This window comes from Gigantopelta aegis, chromosome 2, assembly GCF_016097555.1.
Source record: "Gigantopelta aegis isolate Gae_Host chromosome 2, Gae_host_genome, whole genome shotgun sequence".
Taxonomy (NCBI): Eukaryota; Metazoa; Mollusca; class Gastropoda; order Neomphalida; family Peltospiridae; genus Gigantopelta; species Gigantopelta aegis.
This window is the reverse complement of record NC_054700.1, coordinates 3,717,203-3,733,315: the sequence shown is the minus strand read 5'-3', so window position 1 is coordinate 3,733,315 and position 16,113 is coordinate 3,717,203. Positions and strand designations below refer to the sequence as shown.

The 16,113-nt window shown below is 38.1% G+C and overlaps 1 protein-coding gene across 1 annotated transcript in view; it reads right to left on the bottom strand.

Annotated features, from left to right (window-relative positions):
- Positions 1–13,304, bottom strand: part of LOC121379968 — a 33,819-nt gene extending 20,515 nt beyond the window's left edge. The window contains exons 1-8 of the mRNA XM_041508673.1: positions 13,157–13,304; positions 12,279–12,340; positions 7,821–7,969; positions 4,637–4,767; positions 3,951–4,086; positions 2,816–2,884; positions 1,301–1,410; positions 331–412 (exon numbers count right to left, since the gene is read on the bottom strand). Coding sequence (XP_041364607.1) covers positions 331–412; positions 1,301–1,410; positions 2,816–2,884; positions 3,951–4,086; positions 4,637–4,767; positions 7,821–7,969; positions 12,279–12,324 — 723 coding nt within the window. The 5' untranslated portion in view covers positions 12,325–12,340; positions 13,157–13,304. The remainder of the gene's footprint in view (positions 1–330; positions 413–1,300; positions 1,411–2,815; positions 2,885–3,950; positions 4,087–4,636; positions 4,768–7,820; positions 7,970–12,278; positions 12,341–13,156) is intronic.
- Positions 13,305–16,113: the final 2,809 nt, after the last annotated feature.

The window sequence follows — 16,113 nt, the reverse complement described above, 5'->3', positions numbered from 1 at the left end:
TGCCGTTTTTACACAGGACGGAGCTCAATTGATATATATATATAATGTGTATATGTGTATATGTGTGTGTGTGTGTGTGTGTGTGTGTGTGTGTGTGTGTGTGTGTGTGTGTGTGTTATCCCTACATGAAGATGGACATCACATATGTAGAGAGTTTTGACAATTATGTTCTACTAATGAAGGCAGCGAAATTCTGCCGAAACGTTGGCTATAGAGTTTGTAACTGAAAACAATAAAATGTTTAACTTTTCCTAATTTATGATTTTCGTATAGTGTAAAATCATTTTGTTTTGCATTTCGGTATAGTAATAGATCAGATATGGTATTTACCGTAACGATGTATTCCTTCACGGTCTTAAATGCCTGTAGCAGTCCGGTCACGGCCTTAGTTCCTCGCGTCACCAAATCCGTTCTGGATAAAATGGTTATATGTAAACAACAACAACAACAACAACAAACGGAATTTTTTTTTTACAAAAAGAACGATTGCCTCCCCTTAAAGGGACATTCCCGAGTTTGCTGCATTGTAAGATGTTTCCGACTAATAAAATATTTCAACGATTAAACTTACATATTAAATATGTTTTCTTGTTTAGAATATCAGTGTCTGTATATTCAATGTGTTTCTGGTCGTCTTAATATTTGTAAGAAGCCCAAACTGGATTTTGTCTTCAAATAACTTCGTACGTACGAAAACACCTTTTTTAGGAAATACAATGAAATTTAACCTAGTACCTATATTAGAACGATCAGAAACACGTTTAATATACAGCCACTAATATTTTATGCAAAAAACATATTTGATATGCATTTACAGTCGTGAAAAAGTCTCTGTTAGTCGATAACATCTTAAAAATTGCAGCAAACTCAAGAATGTCCTTTTAATTGTTTTTAAAGCAAAATCCCCTCCAACACTCCCCCCCTCCCCCAATTTTTTTTTAATAATAATAAAAATAAAAATAAAAATAAATAAAAAATAAATAAATAACAATAATAATAATAATGACAACAACAACCCCGAACAACAACAACAAAACAACCCCAAACAAACAAATAAACAAACAAAACACAAACAACAACTAGCGATAAAGAACAACGAACCTATTAAAGGGGTATTACCTCTCTCCAGGTGTAGGGTTACCAGAAATCAAGCGCTTTACTGTAGTAATATTACGTTCTTAGAGTGAAAACGGCGTTATCCTCACTAGTGGTTGATATCAATAGCCTACTATTTCACATATATTTTACGCGATTTCAGCTAATTCTAGATAAAAAATATTTCTGTATTGGCTTGACATACTTCTCTGTTTGGGGTATGGTCAGGTTGTGCAGATCCCGGAATGGTTTGTAGTAGATCGAGTCCTCCGGTCTCCCAACGAGCAGCTGGTCAATCTGGCCAGGGACTCGCGCCTGGAGGAGGGAACAGATTGGTATTATATTAATCAGCGTTACATGTATATATACAAAGGAAAGGAATATTTTATTGACGCACCTCGATATATCTTAAAGACAACTTCTTCGCGTGTAAGGCCCAAAACATACCAGATTTAGGTTTGGGTCTGTCAAGTGTGGTACCTGTGGGAAAAGAAATACACCTAGTCCATGAGCCAGAGGGGTCGGTCGGTACCATCGGGGGTGACAAAACACGCCGCGTCTGTAGTGGCACGAACTACAGGTCTGGCAGCAGACGACATACGGGAACATGCTCTATTATATTTGTACACTGCCAGACTCACCAAACCCAGATTCAGATCCAGTTTTGGTGTGTTTTGGGCCTAACATCTGGGTTTTTTTTTTAGTTAATACGACATTTACTACTATTCTATGTGTATAACACCGTACAGTTTAATGGCATTTCTATTTCCCAATATAAATCATTTAATTTAATGTCTTACTTAAAGATAAACATTATAAAGAATAACGTTTATAAATCTGCGTTAACCATAGCGTTAAAACTAGGTAATTCATCATACTATTTAATTTGACTCATACGATTTAATGTGACTTTTCTTTAAGGTCAGTGTATTTAAGCAACGCTAAACCAAATAACATCCGGTCGGGTCAAAGTTCGAGGTGCACCTGACTTTTAATAGAGCAGTTAATACCACAAGTCTTGTTACTGATGATATATATATGACAGTGTTTGTTGTCTGGACAGTAAATGTGTGCGATTTTATTTCAGCTAGTACCACTATGTCAAGTAGCTTTGTGCTTGAAATATGTATGGGGTACCTGTAGAACTAAGCACTACAGTTTTATGCAAAACTAAGAGTGTTGTAAAAAAACATTCACCTAGATATAAAAATTACCATGAACGGTTCCACTTTCTTCAGTTAATACTTTGGGGTAGGAGTTTGGAGTATTCATATTTATGGGTCAAAGTTTGGTTGATATATTGTAATATACTATACTGTTTTTAACGACACACATTGAAGGCGCATGCCCTAGTTTTAACCCGTAAAAAATGCACACTAAGTTTAGTTAATCTACAAACCTGTAACACATTTGAATAAAGTTACAATAGAGTGAAAGAAGAGTCTGTGACGTTAAAACAGGAAATATCCTTAAAAATAGACTAAACCGCTATTTTTGGTACTACAAACACCAGGATGACCAGAAACACTTCGGTTCTACGGAAATGGATTAAAGAATAAAATATAAGAAATGTTTAATTTCAGTTATCATAAACGGCTCTAATGGTGAACAATATGCTGTAATGTTTAAGAACTAGGGTCTGTCCCTTTAATATTGTCGCCTATAGGATTTTACTTGGTGTAGTATAACCTTAAAGAAACATTTTATTATCGATACTTACAATCGACACCTTGTGGTAGGTGTGTCCGAGTCTGACCGCCTCTTTGAACCGATCTATGTACTGGTCGAACTGAATGGGGGAAAAAGAACACAACAGCTGTTAATGTCGGTGCTTCCTTCAGGGCTCGATAAATCTACGACCTGCTAAAATAAACAGGATGCAGCATGATGGGATGGCGCAACCTGGTCTGACTTCAGTCAATCGTTTTACGATAAACTATTTTGACAGGTTCCCGAAGTGGTCATTCAGTTTAATGTGTAGCGTAAAAACCCAGTCTAAAAAGGCTGAACTTGCCTACATGTATGTCATATCACGAATTGCCCTGAAAATTCAATGTTTGAACCGGAGCTAAGATCTGATAAAACAGAATGACAGGTCATGACCCAGGGACATTTCGTCCGACCAATCGAAACAGAGCTCACAAAAAGAAATGACAAATGAGAGATATTTTTACATATGCGTTTTAAGACTATGTACACCTCACCACTCCACACCGGATTCGGTACGGGTTTTTTGTGTTCTTTTTCCCTTTAAAATTTATTTTCGTATTTATATCCAAATGAACACTGAAAAATGAGAAATAGGTTTGAAGAGAAGCAGGACTGGGCGAGTCAAGTACTCGCCAACAAGAGTCGGCGTTGAAGTATAAATCTAGCTTTAAAGGTAAGTGGAACATCTTTATTGCATAAAGTATTACATAACACTTATAGCTTACATACAATGAAAAGTACAAATTAAAGTCAGTGACTCAGTAAGAAGGTTAGTTGAAGAAAATACATGAAAGTATAAAGCTGTGAAGAACAGATAAAAACCAATTATAACACTAACTGGCGTCTCTGCATAGCAAGATGTACATATTTTGCTAAATTAATAACCATTTTAGGGGTATCTATTAGCCTATAAAACTTTTGGATATTTGGTCATCTATTGTAAATCTTATTTAAATACTGTTGTCTTAAATCTCTATACATTGGGCAAACTAACACAAAGTGATATTCATCTTCTATAACTTTCATATTACATAATGTACAAAATCTCTGACCATAAGGTATATTATGATATCGACCCTTTTTGCAAATAGCCTATGAGAGGATAATCGTAGTCTGGTTAGTGAGGTGAAGTAAAAGGTGTGTACCTGGGCTGGCATTGCGTTCAGTCTGGCTATGTAGTTCTCGTAGTCCCCCTTGGTGCCAAACAGCATCACCTTGATCGTGAACGCCGGGTCGATCTGATCGCCTTCCAGGAAGTTCACGGGATTCAGAGGGCCGTATCTGTAGTTTACAATGCAGGTTTAGGAATATGATAAATTGTCCTGTTTATTTTAAAACACTTTTATACGCATGTTTAAATTGTACTTGACAATGGAAAATAGACATATAGACATGTTTTGTTTAATAATACCTCCACCCCCACCCCCCAACAGCCCCCGATACTATCACCACTACTACTATTACTACTACTACTACTACTACTACTACTACTACTACTACTACTACTATTACTGCTACTACTACTACTACTACTACTACCACTACTACTGCTATATATTACTACTACTACTACCACCACCACCACTACTACTACTACTACTACTACCACTACTACTGCTATATATTACTACTACTACTACCACCACCACCACCACCACCACCACCACCACTACTACTACTACTACTACTACTACTACTACCACTACTACTGCTATATATTACTACTACTACCACCACCACCACCACCACCACCACTACTACTACTACTATGGTAATGATGATGACGATGATTATTATGATGATGCTGTTGCTGATGATACCAATATCTTACAGTCTCCACTTGTAGTTGTTGCCGATGGTGCTGATCGTATCTAAGAAGACGTCGTAGCTGTAGCCGTCCCTCTGACTGAGATTCTGTCTGCTGACGTTATATAAGCGGTTGATGAAGTGCGCCATCTTTGTCTACAAAACAAAACAACCGGTTAGGAAGCAGCTATCGCCCTTCACCAATAGAAAGAAAGAAAGAAATGTTTTATTTAACGACGCACTCAACACATTTTATTTACAGTTATATGGCGTCAGACATATGGTTAAGGACCACACAGATTTTGATCGGGTCGGTGCAAGTTTTTTACACCTACCCACTGAGCCTTGCAGAGCACTCACTCAGGGTTTGGAGTCGGTATCTGGATTAAAAATATCATGCCTCGACTGGGATCCGAACCCAGTACCTACCAGCCTGTAGACCGATAGCCTAACCACGACGCCACCGAGGCCGCTTTCACCAATAAACAAAACACGTGACTTTGTTTCGTGGTAGCACTCGTCGCCCTGAAACAAAAAACCCCATCTCTCCCTCGGTCTCTACTTTGTGTAGCGATACAAATCTTTTTATTACGGTAATTGTTTTATCGTTCAAATTACAATATCATATATAAAGCTTTGGTGTTTTTTGTTTTGTTTGTTTAACGACACCACTAGAGGCCAAGAACACATTGATTTATGAACCATCGGCTATTGGGTGTCAAACATTTAGTAATTTTAACATACAGTCTTAAAGAGAAAACCCGTTACATTTTCTCAAGAGATCTTTTACATGCAACATTCCACAGACACGATAGCACATAGCACGGCCTTTGATATACCAAGTGGCGGGATTTAGCTCAGTTGGTTGAGTGCTCGTCTGAGGTGCTTGCGTCGCAGGATCGAACCACCTCGGTGGATCCATTCAAATGATTGAGTTTTTTTCCCTTTCCAATATGTGCACCACAACTGGTCAAAGCCCGCGGTATGTGCTTTCCTGTCTGTGGAAAAGTGCATATGAAAGATAGCTTGCTGGTATTGAAAACAAAATGTAGCGGGTTTCCTCTGATGACTATGTGTCAGAATTACCAAATGTTTGACATCCAATAGCCAATGATTAATTCATCGATGTGCTCTTTGTTATATACCAGTGATGCACAGGCCGGATCGAGATATAGCCGAATGGGCCCACCGTCAGGGTTCGACCCTAGACTGACAGGGCACCAAGTGAGCGCTTTACCATTGGTTTACGCCCCCCCCCCCCTCCCCACCTCAACCAAAACCATCAACATTTCAAAGTTGAATCTCTACACAAAGTCCAAATGTTGTTTTGATAAATCCTTCATATTCCGTGGTTATGAGGACTGTCACCCAAACTGGTTTGACGAATATCAGAAACAGTTAAAAGTTAAAGTGTGTTTTGTTTAACGACACCACTAGAGCACATTAATTTATTAATCAACTGCAATTGAATGGCAAACATTTGGTAATTCTGACATATAGTCTTAGTGTAACAGTATAGAAAGGAAACCAGATATTTTTTTTCTGTTAGTAGCAAAGGATCGTTTATATGCACCTTCCCACAGACATGACAGCAAATACCACAGTCTTTGATATACAAGTCGTATTGCAATGGTTACTTGGGACGTCGATCCTATGACGCAACCACCTCAGGCGATCGATCGTTCAATCGACTGAGCTAGATCCCGCCTCCTCCGACACAGAGATCAATAAATATTAATATAAGTACTAGCAGACAGCTGTGACTGCAAGCGCTGATAAATCAGGATTAAACAGTGATGATATTATTATCATGTGCTGGCTGCACATGGGCATATCCTGCATTACAGTCGACACCCTCCATTATCAGTCAATAAATGTCAATTCTGGGGTTTTTTTCATATTCTGGGCGATGGAAATTATATACAAGATTTTCACCAATAGGACGTAGAATCTCAAAATATGATGTAGCATTAGCAGTGACGCGTTATACTGAGAAATAAGCTCGGCATGACTATACCCCCCCCCCCCCCCCCCCCGCCAAACCCCCCAAACCCCCAACAAAACAACAAACAACCAACAACAAAAACCCAACAAAAAACAAACAGACAAAAAATGTAAATAATTTCAGTTTGGTTTGGTTTGACGTAACAAAAAAAAAAGTCAAAGTGTTTTGTAGAGAAAAAAATAACCCCACTATTTTTGTGTGCAATTTCGAAGACAATCGGTTCAGAAATAAATAACTTGTATTCAATTCCGTAGTATGAAAAAAAGGCGTTCCTTGTGGGATGGTTGCATTGTTTTGATATATAAAAAAGGGTCGATAATTCTGATTGATAAGCATCAGGTAACAAATGGGTAAGTAATGGGACTCAACTGCCACCCATAAAAGAAAAAGCAGCGTGTGTGTATATCTAAAGAAGATAATGTATACTGAACAACAACCGAAACGCAAATACAGTAACGCACCCTTATAGAGAACCGGAAGGGACCATGATAGTTAGTTCATTATAGCAGTAGTTCGTTGTACACATTTGTATTTTATTAAGTTAGTTATTAATGTATAGGGAGATAAAACGGGACTTTACGATCAGTTCGTTCTATGCAGTAGTTCGTTCTAGGCATGTTCGTTATAAGTGTACTTTACTGTATTAAAGGGACATAAGAGAGACTTTGTAACGATTGTAATTAGGGATCAAATATAATTTTCCGCATAAAACATTAGTGGCTGTATATTAAATGTGTTTCTGATCGTTCTAATATTGTACTAGGTTAAATTTCATTTATTTCCTAAAATATGTTTTTTCGTACGTACGAAATTATTTAAAGACAAAATCTAGTTTGGGCTTCTTACAAATATTAAGATGATCAGAAACACATTGAATATGCAGACACTGATATTCTAAACAAGAAAATATATTTAATATGTAAGTTTAATCGTAGAAATATTTTATTAGTCGGAAACATCTTACAATGCAGCAAACTCAGGAATGATCCCTTTAATTTAGCTTTTAAAAAATCTATTAAAAATTATTCAGTCTGAATCAGATTAGTTTTTGTGTCTTTTGAAATTATGCACGTCCTTTGAACATTTGAGCTAATTTTGACAGTGTTCAGCGATCTAGTTTTAGCATGAAAAATATATACATTAAAACATCTCTGGTTCTGTTGTTGTTTAGAAGACATTATTGCCAATAAATGTATAAATTTGCCTTCTTAGACTCCAGCGCGGTCAGACTGAAATCCTCGACTAGATCGTCGTATTTGTGCACGCCTATTTCCGTGGCAAACTCGGGAGACTCAAGTTCCCGCCATTCCGCGAACTCTTGTTCCACTTCCTTCAGCCGGGAACTGTCATCACCTGTAATATTACATATAACGAGGCTGCTGAAGAAATGATTCATTATTGATCTGAAAATCACTGTTCATGACACTACAGAAAAGAGAGGAAAGGGATGCTTGTTTAACGATACCTCAGTGCATTTTAAACTGTGGTTAATTGGTGGTTAACATACGGTTATTTTGACACATGGAGAGAGAGAGAGAGAGAGAGAGAGAGAGAGAGAGAGAGAGAGAGAGAGAGAGAGAGAGAGAGAGAGAGAGAGAGAGAGAGAGAGAGTGGTTAGAGAGAGAGTGGGGAGGAATGTTTGTTTAACAACACCTCAGCACATTTTAAACTACGGCTATTTGGTATCTAACATATAGCCGAGCGGCAAATACAACCTAACGTGTCGGTACCGACTTAAGTACCCCATTCTATACCCACCCACATCATGTATCATCTGAAAGATAGTTTCTCGCTGATATTAGGCATGATGTGATGCTTACAAATATTGAGTTACTACATATTTAAAATCAAAAGTCATTGTCCGTATTTAAAAATACACAGTCATTATTGTCGGTCATACAAATTTCAAGATAATCAAATAGTTCAATATAACAATGTGACATTAGAACTGTTCGATAAAAAGATGCACAGAGACGCATTTTCGGGGCAATTTAGTGTTGTATATTGGGGATGACGGATTAAAAAAATATTATTAAACTAGACACTTCAAATGGGTTGGGAGTGGGGTGGGGGACGGGGGAGAGCCACGGGACATATTAAAAGAAGTACGTTTCATAGCATTACTGGGGGTAGGGTCTTATATAAAGATCAAGGTACAACCCAGTAATACATGGTCTTCGTCAGGTATATAACAAAATGGCATATCCAACTGAAATGGCATTATTTGTATTTTGAAAGACAGCAATATCCACCTTCTGCTAATTACAATCGTAGTGGTTATTTTAAAAATATATAATTTACTATATATATATATATATATATATATATATATATATATATATTTAAGCGGCCCCTGGCCAGCTTTAGCTCTTGCTGTGTATTCGATGTAGTTTAACGTGTTGATTTATCACGTTTAAACACTTTTATTCTAATTATGAACTATTAAGAATGTTTCCTTGGAATATAAGGAACGACGGAACGTATAAAAGTATTAAAACGTGAGTACTGTTCTCTATATAATAAAATAATAGAAGTTATAGTGTTCACAACGATGTATACTTAAATATCTTATTACTTCATCTACCCAGAATCTTTTCGTATTATTACTCAATTATCTTTGGCGTTCTTTACACTTGTAAAGGCATGTAAAATGTAAGCCGATTTAAAGTGTTGTTAACTATACATTTTTGGTTTTGTTTATATTTTATTTGACATTGGCGATATAAAGAATAAATTAGTATTGTCTTTATCAACCTACAGAGAACAGCATCTCCACATTAAATTGTAGACTATAAAATAAGAAATATGAAACAATTCTATAATTAAAATTAAACATGGGTCTTAATTGTGCATTTTAACTATTTCCGGGTTTTGGATTTTGACGTCGCCTGCCGATTGTGTAATCGGAGGAACTCGGAAAATAATGACGTAATGTTAGCCGACGTCATGTAACATGACGTCATTTACCCGGGTTGGGGGTATATAAGACGAAACGTAACGCTGTAACGGGGGCTTGAGGTTTTTACCCAGCTCCGAAGACTGAAACCAACAACAGCAGAGTGGAGACCAGAATGCAAGGGACGCAGTGGTAACGCAAGGGACGCAGCACAACGCAGCGTAACGCAAGGGACGCAGTGTTAACGCAGCGCAGCGTAACGCAAGGGACGCAGTGTTAACGCAGCGCAGCGTAACGCAAGGGACGCAGTGTTAACGCAGCGCAGCGTAACGCAAGGGACGCAGTGTTAACGTAGCACAACGCAGCAAGGGACGCAGTGTTAACGCAACAACGCACGCAGTGTTAACGCAAGGAACGCAGTGTTAACGCACGGAACGCAGTGTTAACGCAAGAAACGCAGCACAACGCACGGAAGGCAGTGTTAACGCAAGGAACGCAGCACAACGCAGTGTTAACGCAAGGAACGCAGCACAACGCAGTGTTAACGCAAGGAACGCAGCACAACGCACACAACGCAGTGTTAATGCAAGGAACGCAGCACAACGCAAGGAACGCAGCACAACGCAGTGTTAACGCAAGGAACGCAGCACAACGCAAGGGACGCAGTGTATCGCAAGGAACGCTGCGCTTAACGCAGTTAACGCTAACGAAAGGGACGCAGAACAACTCAGTGTTAACGCAAGGGACGCAGCAACAACGCAGTGTTAACGCATGGGACGCAGCATTGAACGCTTTGTTAACGCATGGGACGCAGAATAACGCAGCTTAAGACGCATAGCATATTAGATGTTCAGCGTGTATATGTGATATTGTTTTGAAATATGTTAGCATCTGGGAACCCCTTACTTTCTTGTACTTTGTAATGTCTTAGTGTCAGTCATCAGCAGCAACGACTACCTCATCGCCATTGGTATTCTAGGATTGTGAACTTAGTGCATTCTATAATTGTGCTAGTGTATTCCAGAATTGTGGAATTAGTGCATTCTAGGATTGTGAACTTAAGTGTATTCTAGTGTTTTGGATGAGAGATTACAGGTTGAGGTTTCCCTGAATTCTCACTACAGCTCGTGGTGAGCTGTGACGGAGGAGCGGGACAGGAACTGGAGGTAGATGCAGGTGTAAGGCGCGGCGACACATCCATAAGGCATCCAGGGAACTCGCAGCATCGCTGTCACTCCTCAGCGGTGACTTTGATGTACTCCAGTTGTTGAAGGCCGTCACCACTCTGTTGTTGGATGTTTGACCCAGACCGGTACTTCTGTTGATGTTTAATTCCCACCAGAGACTCAAGACCTCTTATATTCTCGGAGTGGACCCACAGGGACAACGGCTTGACTACGGGCACCAACAAGGTGTTGCCTTCTCTCCTTGTTAGCTTCACTAGGACATTAGACCTTGGACCTGTGGTTCGATAACGTTTCCAGTGTACCAGACTGACGCCTGACCCCAGACAAAATCAATCGAGTGGATTTGCACAATATGGCCAGTGCAGTTCCACTACACTGTAAATGAACAGTGTATACTACCAGACACAATAATTGGACAATAACACGCGTCGCGAAAATAACGCGATCGATCAATTCCATGTCAACCATTTGCTTTATTTGTGTTTTGTGACATAAATGTTTATTCTCCAACTTCTGTGTTGTGTTGTAATTTGAATTTCTAGTGTTATCTAGTATCTTGTTATATCTGGATTTTAACTGGACCTTAACTCTTCTAAGACCCTGAAGAGAACGCTTCCTGCTCAGTTACGTTATTTCAAATTATCACTGGCGGGGCTCGGAAACACAATTGTTCGTGGCGCCCGCTACCAAATTTAAAGCGCGAGCAATTGTGGACATGAGCCGCCCCGTTACAATATATATATATCACTATATCACTTGACAGATGTACTTACCTTTGTTGAACACCCAATATATTGATATCAACACATGAATTCTTGTATATATGGGCTTATGGCCTTACATACAATAAAATTATTGAATTGAACACCAATAACCGATGTATTCGTTATGTTGGGGTATCGGCAAACAACCAACTGTTCATTCATAAAAGTTTCATTATATTTTAAATAGGAGCCTACCCATTGGAGGAACCATTGAACTATTTCTTGTTCCAGCCAGTGCACCACGACTGGTATATCAAAGACCATGGTATGTGCTACTTGACTGTAGGTTGGTGCATATAAAAGATCGCTTGCTACTAATGGAAAAAATATCGTGGGTTTGATCACTTAAAGGGACATTCCCGAGTTTTGCTGCGGTAAGATGTTTCGCTAATAAATATTTCTACGATTAACTTACATGCAAAATATATCGCTGTTTAGACTCCTCAGTGTGACTTATGTACAATTTGTTTCTGGTCGACTTAATATTTCTCAGAAGCCCAGACTGGATTTTGTCTTCAAATGTTTCGTACATACGAAAAAACCGGTAGTAAATAAAATGAAATTTAACCTATGTACAAATTAAAGGATCCCACCATAGCAACTAATCTTTATGGAGAAAAATATATTAGTCGATAACATATTTCAAAATTGCAGCAAACTCAGGAATGTCCCTTTAAGAATATGTCAAAATTACCAAATGTTATGCGATGATTATAGAATCAATATGCGCTACAGGTGTCGTTAAACAAAACAAACTTTTAACTTGTTTTCTATCTTGAAAAAAATCAAATATTATGCACCTTTAATGTACTTACCTAAAACAGCAGACGACAACACCAAACTCAGCAGAAGAAGCAACATGTCTAGTTCGTGGAATCTGTGAACACAAATCAAACAGGATGTTTTGTCTACGTATTATAAATGTTATCCATTGAACTGGTCAAATCGCCAACTTAATTATATATGGCTAGTTGGTCCATCATTTTTAAATGTCATATCAATTTTCCAGGTTGATAATTCGCACACCAAAATGGCGGCGTGTGGACTGTACTTTTGATGGTAACAGCTGTGACGACTCTTGTTACATTCGCCATGAGTTAATGATACACAGAGCGGAACGTTATTACTCGATTAGTTCACAGAGAGTTATTGATTGAGTAAACACGATGTTACAGAAAAACTACAAAACTATCTACTAAATATTCATATGTTAACAAATGTATTGTAGAAGAGATTAACAGACACAAATATATTTTTATTTGAACTTGCTAATTCTGCTCATATCCCATTAAGGTTCAAACACGCTGTCCTGGGCACACACCTCAGTTATAGTGGGGGAATTACCTCATAGGGATGAAAGTTCGCTCTCCTATTACTTTCTTTCATTCATTAGGGCATTGTATTTTTGTATTGTTTTTTAAATGTTTATAGTATTTCTACAGTGTTCGACAAATGTTTGAGAAAGTCACTATAGGCCTCACAGAAGCTTTGGCTAGTGTTCTATGTATTGTAGTAATACAGCTGACAATTTCCACCAGCCCAGACCAAACATTCACGAATCGGGACCGAGAGCTAGCGAAAGTTGTCGAACCCGGATTTCTAGTTGTAGATTTTGATAAAATAGGTGTTTGATGAGACCTATTCACACACAAATCTCCTGTTTACCTTCACAGTTTTGCCAGTAGTTCCTTACCTATTAACACAGCGCAGAGTCAGGTGTAGCCGTATGTCCGTAGTTCCACTCCAGCCAGTTGATTTATATATTACTGTAGTACTTCCTGCTGTGAAGAATTCGTCTAGGGCCGGTCCAAAACTAATCACCAGTGGAGACCAAATCGCTGTTTGGTCATGTCAGGTCTGAGGGCGGGATCTAGCTCAGTCGGTAGAGCGCTCGCCTGAGATAATCGGGTTATAGGATCAAAACTTCTCGGTGGACCCACTGAGGTTTTCGCTTCCCCATCAGTACCCAGCGACCGGTATATCAAAGACCGTGGTATGTACTGTCTGGTATAAATAACTTCTTACTATGGCTACTAATGGATACATGAAACGGGTTTTCTCTGACCACTATGTGTCAGAATTATCAAATGTTTGACATCCATGGCAATGTGCTCTTGTGGTACCTCTAAAGAAATTGAAAACAAATAAAATTCATAATGCAGTGACTATAAAATAACAGTACTGGAGACTCGTGTAGTTTTTGGTGTTTTGTTTCATGTAGCGGTGAGTATGGCGTGGTTGTTGTTAGAATACACCCCGGCCTTACACCACCCATGTGATCACGTCTGGACCCGCCCTTACGTATCACGTACTGATAAAGGAAAACAAGTGTTTGAATTCTCAGCATACAATCCAGTTTTACCTGATGCCAAAGGTCATGATCGAATTAGCACGATACTAACAAAAACAAAATCGCTGGTACCATCTCAGCGTGCAATCCAGTTTTACCTGATGCCAAAGGTCATGATCGAATTAGCACGATACTAACAAAAACAAAATCGCTGGTATCATGATGACAGGTTTACTCTCTAATGTAGAAATAATAAAGCTTGTTTTGTTTAACGACACCAATAGAGCACATTGAGCTATTAGATGTCAAACATTTGGTAAATTTGACATATAGTCTTAGAGAGGAAACCCACTATATTTTCCCATTAGTAACAAGGGGTCTTGTATATGCACCATTCAACAGCTTTTGATATAGTCAGGTTAGCACGATAGCCGACCACACCGACGGGGATCGATACAAACCGTCGCACATCAAGAGTGCACTGGGCTACATCCCGTCCCTAATATAGAACTATTTAAAAGCATTTATGGCTGATCCGGAATCTTTTAAAAAAGATACACCTTTTACCACACGTCGCCTTCTTATCGAAATAATGACATGTAATTGAAAAGCACTAATTTAACCGTTTAGAATTCATTCTCTAGCAAGTTTGTCTTCTCATTTCTCATTTAAGATAACTTCACCACAGGGAGACTTGAGAATTCAAATTCTTGATTAAGTAATTGGTTTGTTTTGTTTTATCTCTAAGTGTTACCAAGTCGCCTTTTTTAATGAATTAATTGAACACTATTTACTTTAGAATAAGCAAGAAGCTACTTGCAGAAAATTAGTTCTAAAGTGGTGTAATGGAAAGAGGCATAGCTGAAAATTAATTTTTGTGTAAAAGGCATAGCTTAAATTCATTTTTGTGTAAAATGTCAAATTGCCATAGAGTATATACATACAAAGATATAGTCAATGATCCACTTTCTGACCACAACCCCCCCCCCCCCCCCCCCCCCCCGCCCTCATGTTCGCACGATTGTCTTCAGTATTTGGACTCAAAGCGAGATTTCTGTCCTGCCCCAATTTCTGATGTTGGTGGAGGGACAATAGGTGCAATTGTGGAGGCGATTCTTCTCGAATCTGTCTCCAACATCTCCACTCTGCTGCTCATTGTTTTGTCTTCCATATAGAGATTCAGAGTCATTATCATCAGGTCTGGGATGTACTTGTATTCTTTTCCCACTTGTTTGGTTCACACATACCTATTTCTAACTGTGTTTTAAGTATGCCCTCTGGTACCTGAAACAATCACAACATTTATATATACACAGACTGACAATATCGTGCTCTGTAGTGTAAATTTTACTTTTATTTTAACTGTACAAGTCATCTCCAAATTTTAAATGCATGTGATTATTTGTGAATAAGCTGTACATTGTTACAAGTGAAATGTATTTCAAATACATACATAGCATATATATATATAATTATTTGGGAAGGTGGAGAAGGGGTGGAACCTGTAGTCTTTGGTTGATGCTGTTTGGTGATTGAGACCTTTAATGATGGGAAATGTCTTGTTATTATTATTATTGTTTGTAAACAATTTGAATGTATTGAACATTTTTAACGTTTTTCTAATAACAGCAAAATTTAATGTCAAAGTTTGTTTTGTTAACCACACCACTGGAGCACGTCCATTAATTAATCATCAGCTTTTGGATGTCAAACATTTGGTCATTCTGACTTGTAGTCATGAGAGGAAACCCGCTACATTTTTTTCTAAATGCAGCAAGGGATCTTTTATATGCACTTTCCCACAAACAGTAAAACACATACCATGGCCTTTGTCCAGTTGCGGTGCACTGATTGGAACGAGAAAAAAAATCCAGCTGAATGGATCCATCGAGGTGGTTCGATCTTGCGATGCAAGCATCTCAAGCGAGCACTCAAGCGAGCACTTTTTTAAATCTTTTTATTTACAATATCAACATAACACATAAATAAATACAACATGTATATAATAAAAAATAAATAAAAACACACACACACAAACAACCACTCACTGACTCACACCAAGCACACTTGTATAATTATTTAAAACTTTATACATTTCTTGTAGTCTTGAGGAATATTGACTGCTAATGTTAATTATTAAGAGGATATTTAAAGATTAATACATCATCATTCAAGTCAAGGAACCTATTATTCTGAATATATTTATTAGTAAAAACAGAAAGTGTTTTGAAAACGATATTGATTAAGAAGTAATCCAAAGAACTGACGCACGTAGTGCTTAAAAAACCTAACAAGATTGATATTTGACCCTCTTGATTCAGTTATTACACGTCTTTTAAAAACTGATATTCTATAAATTG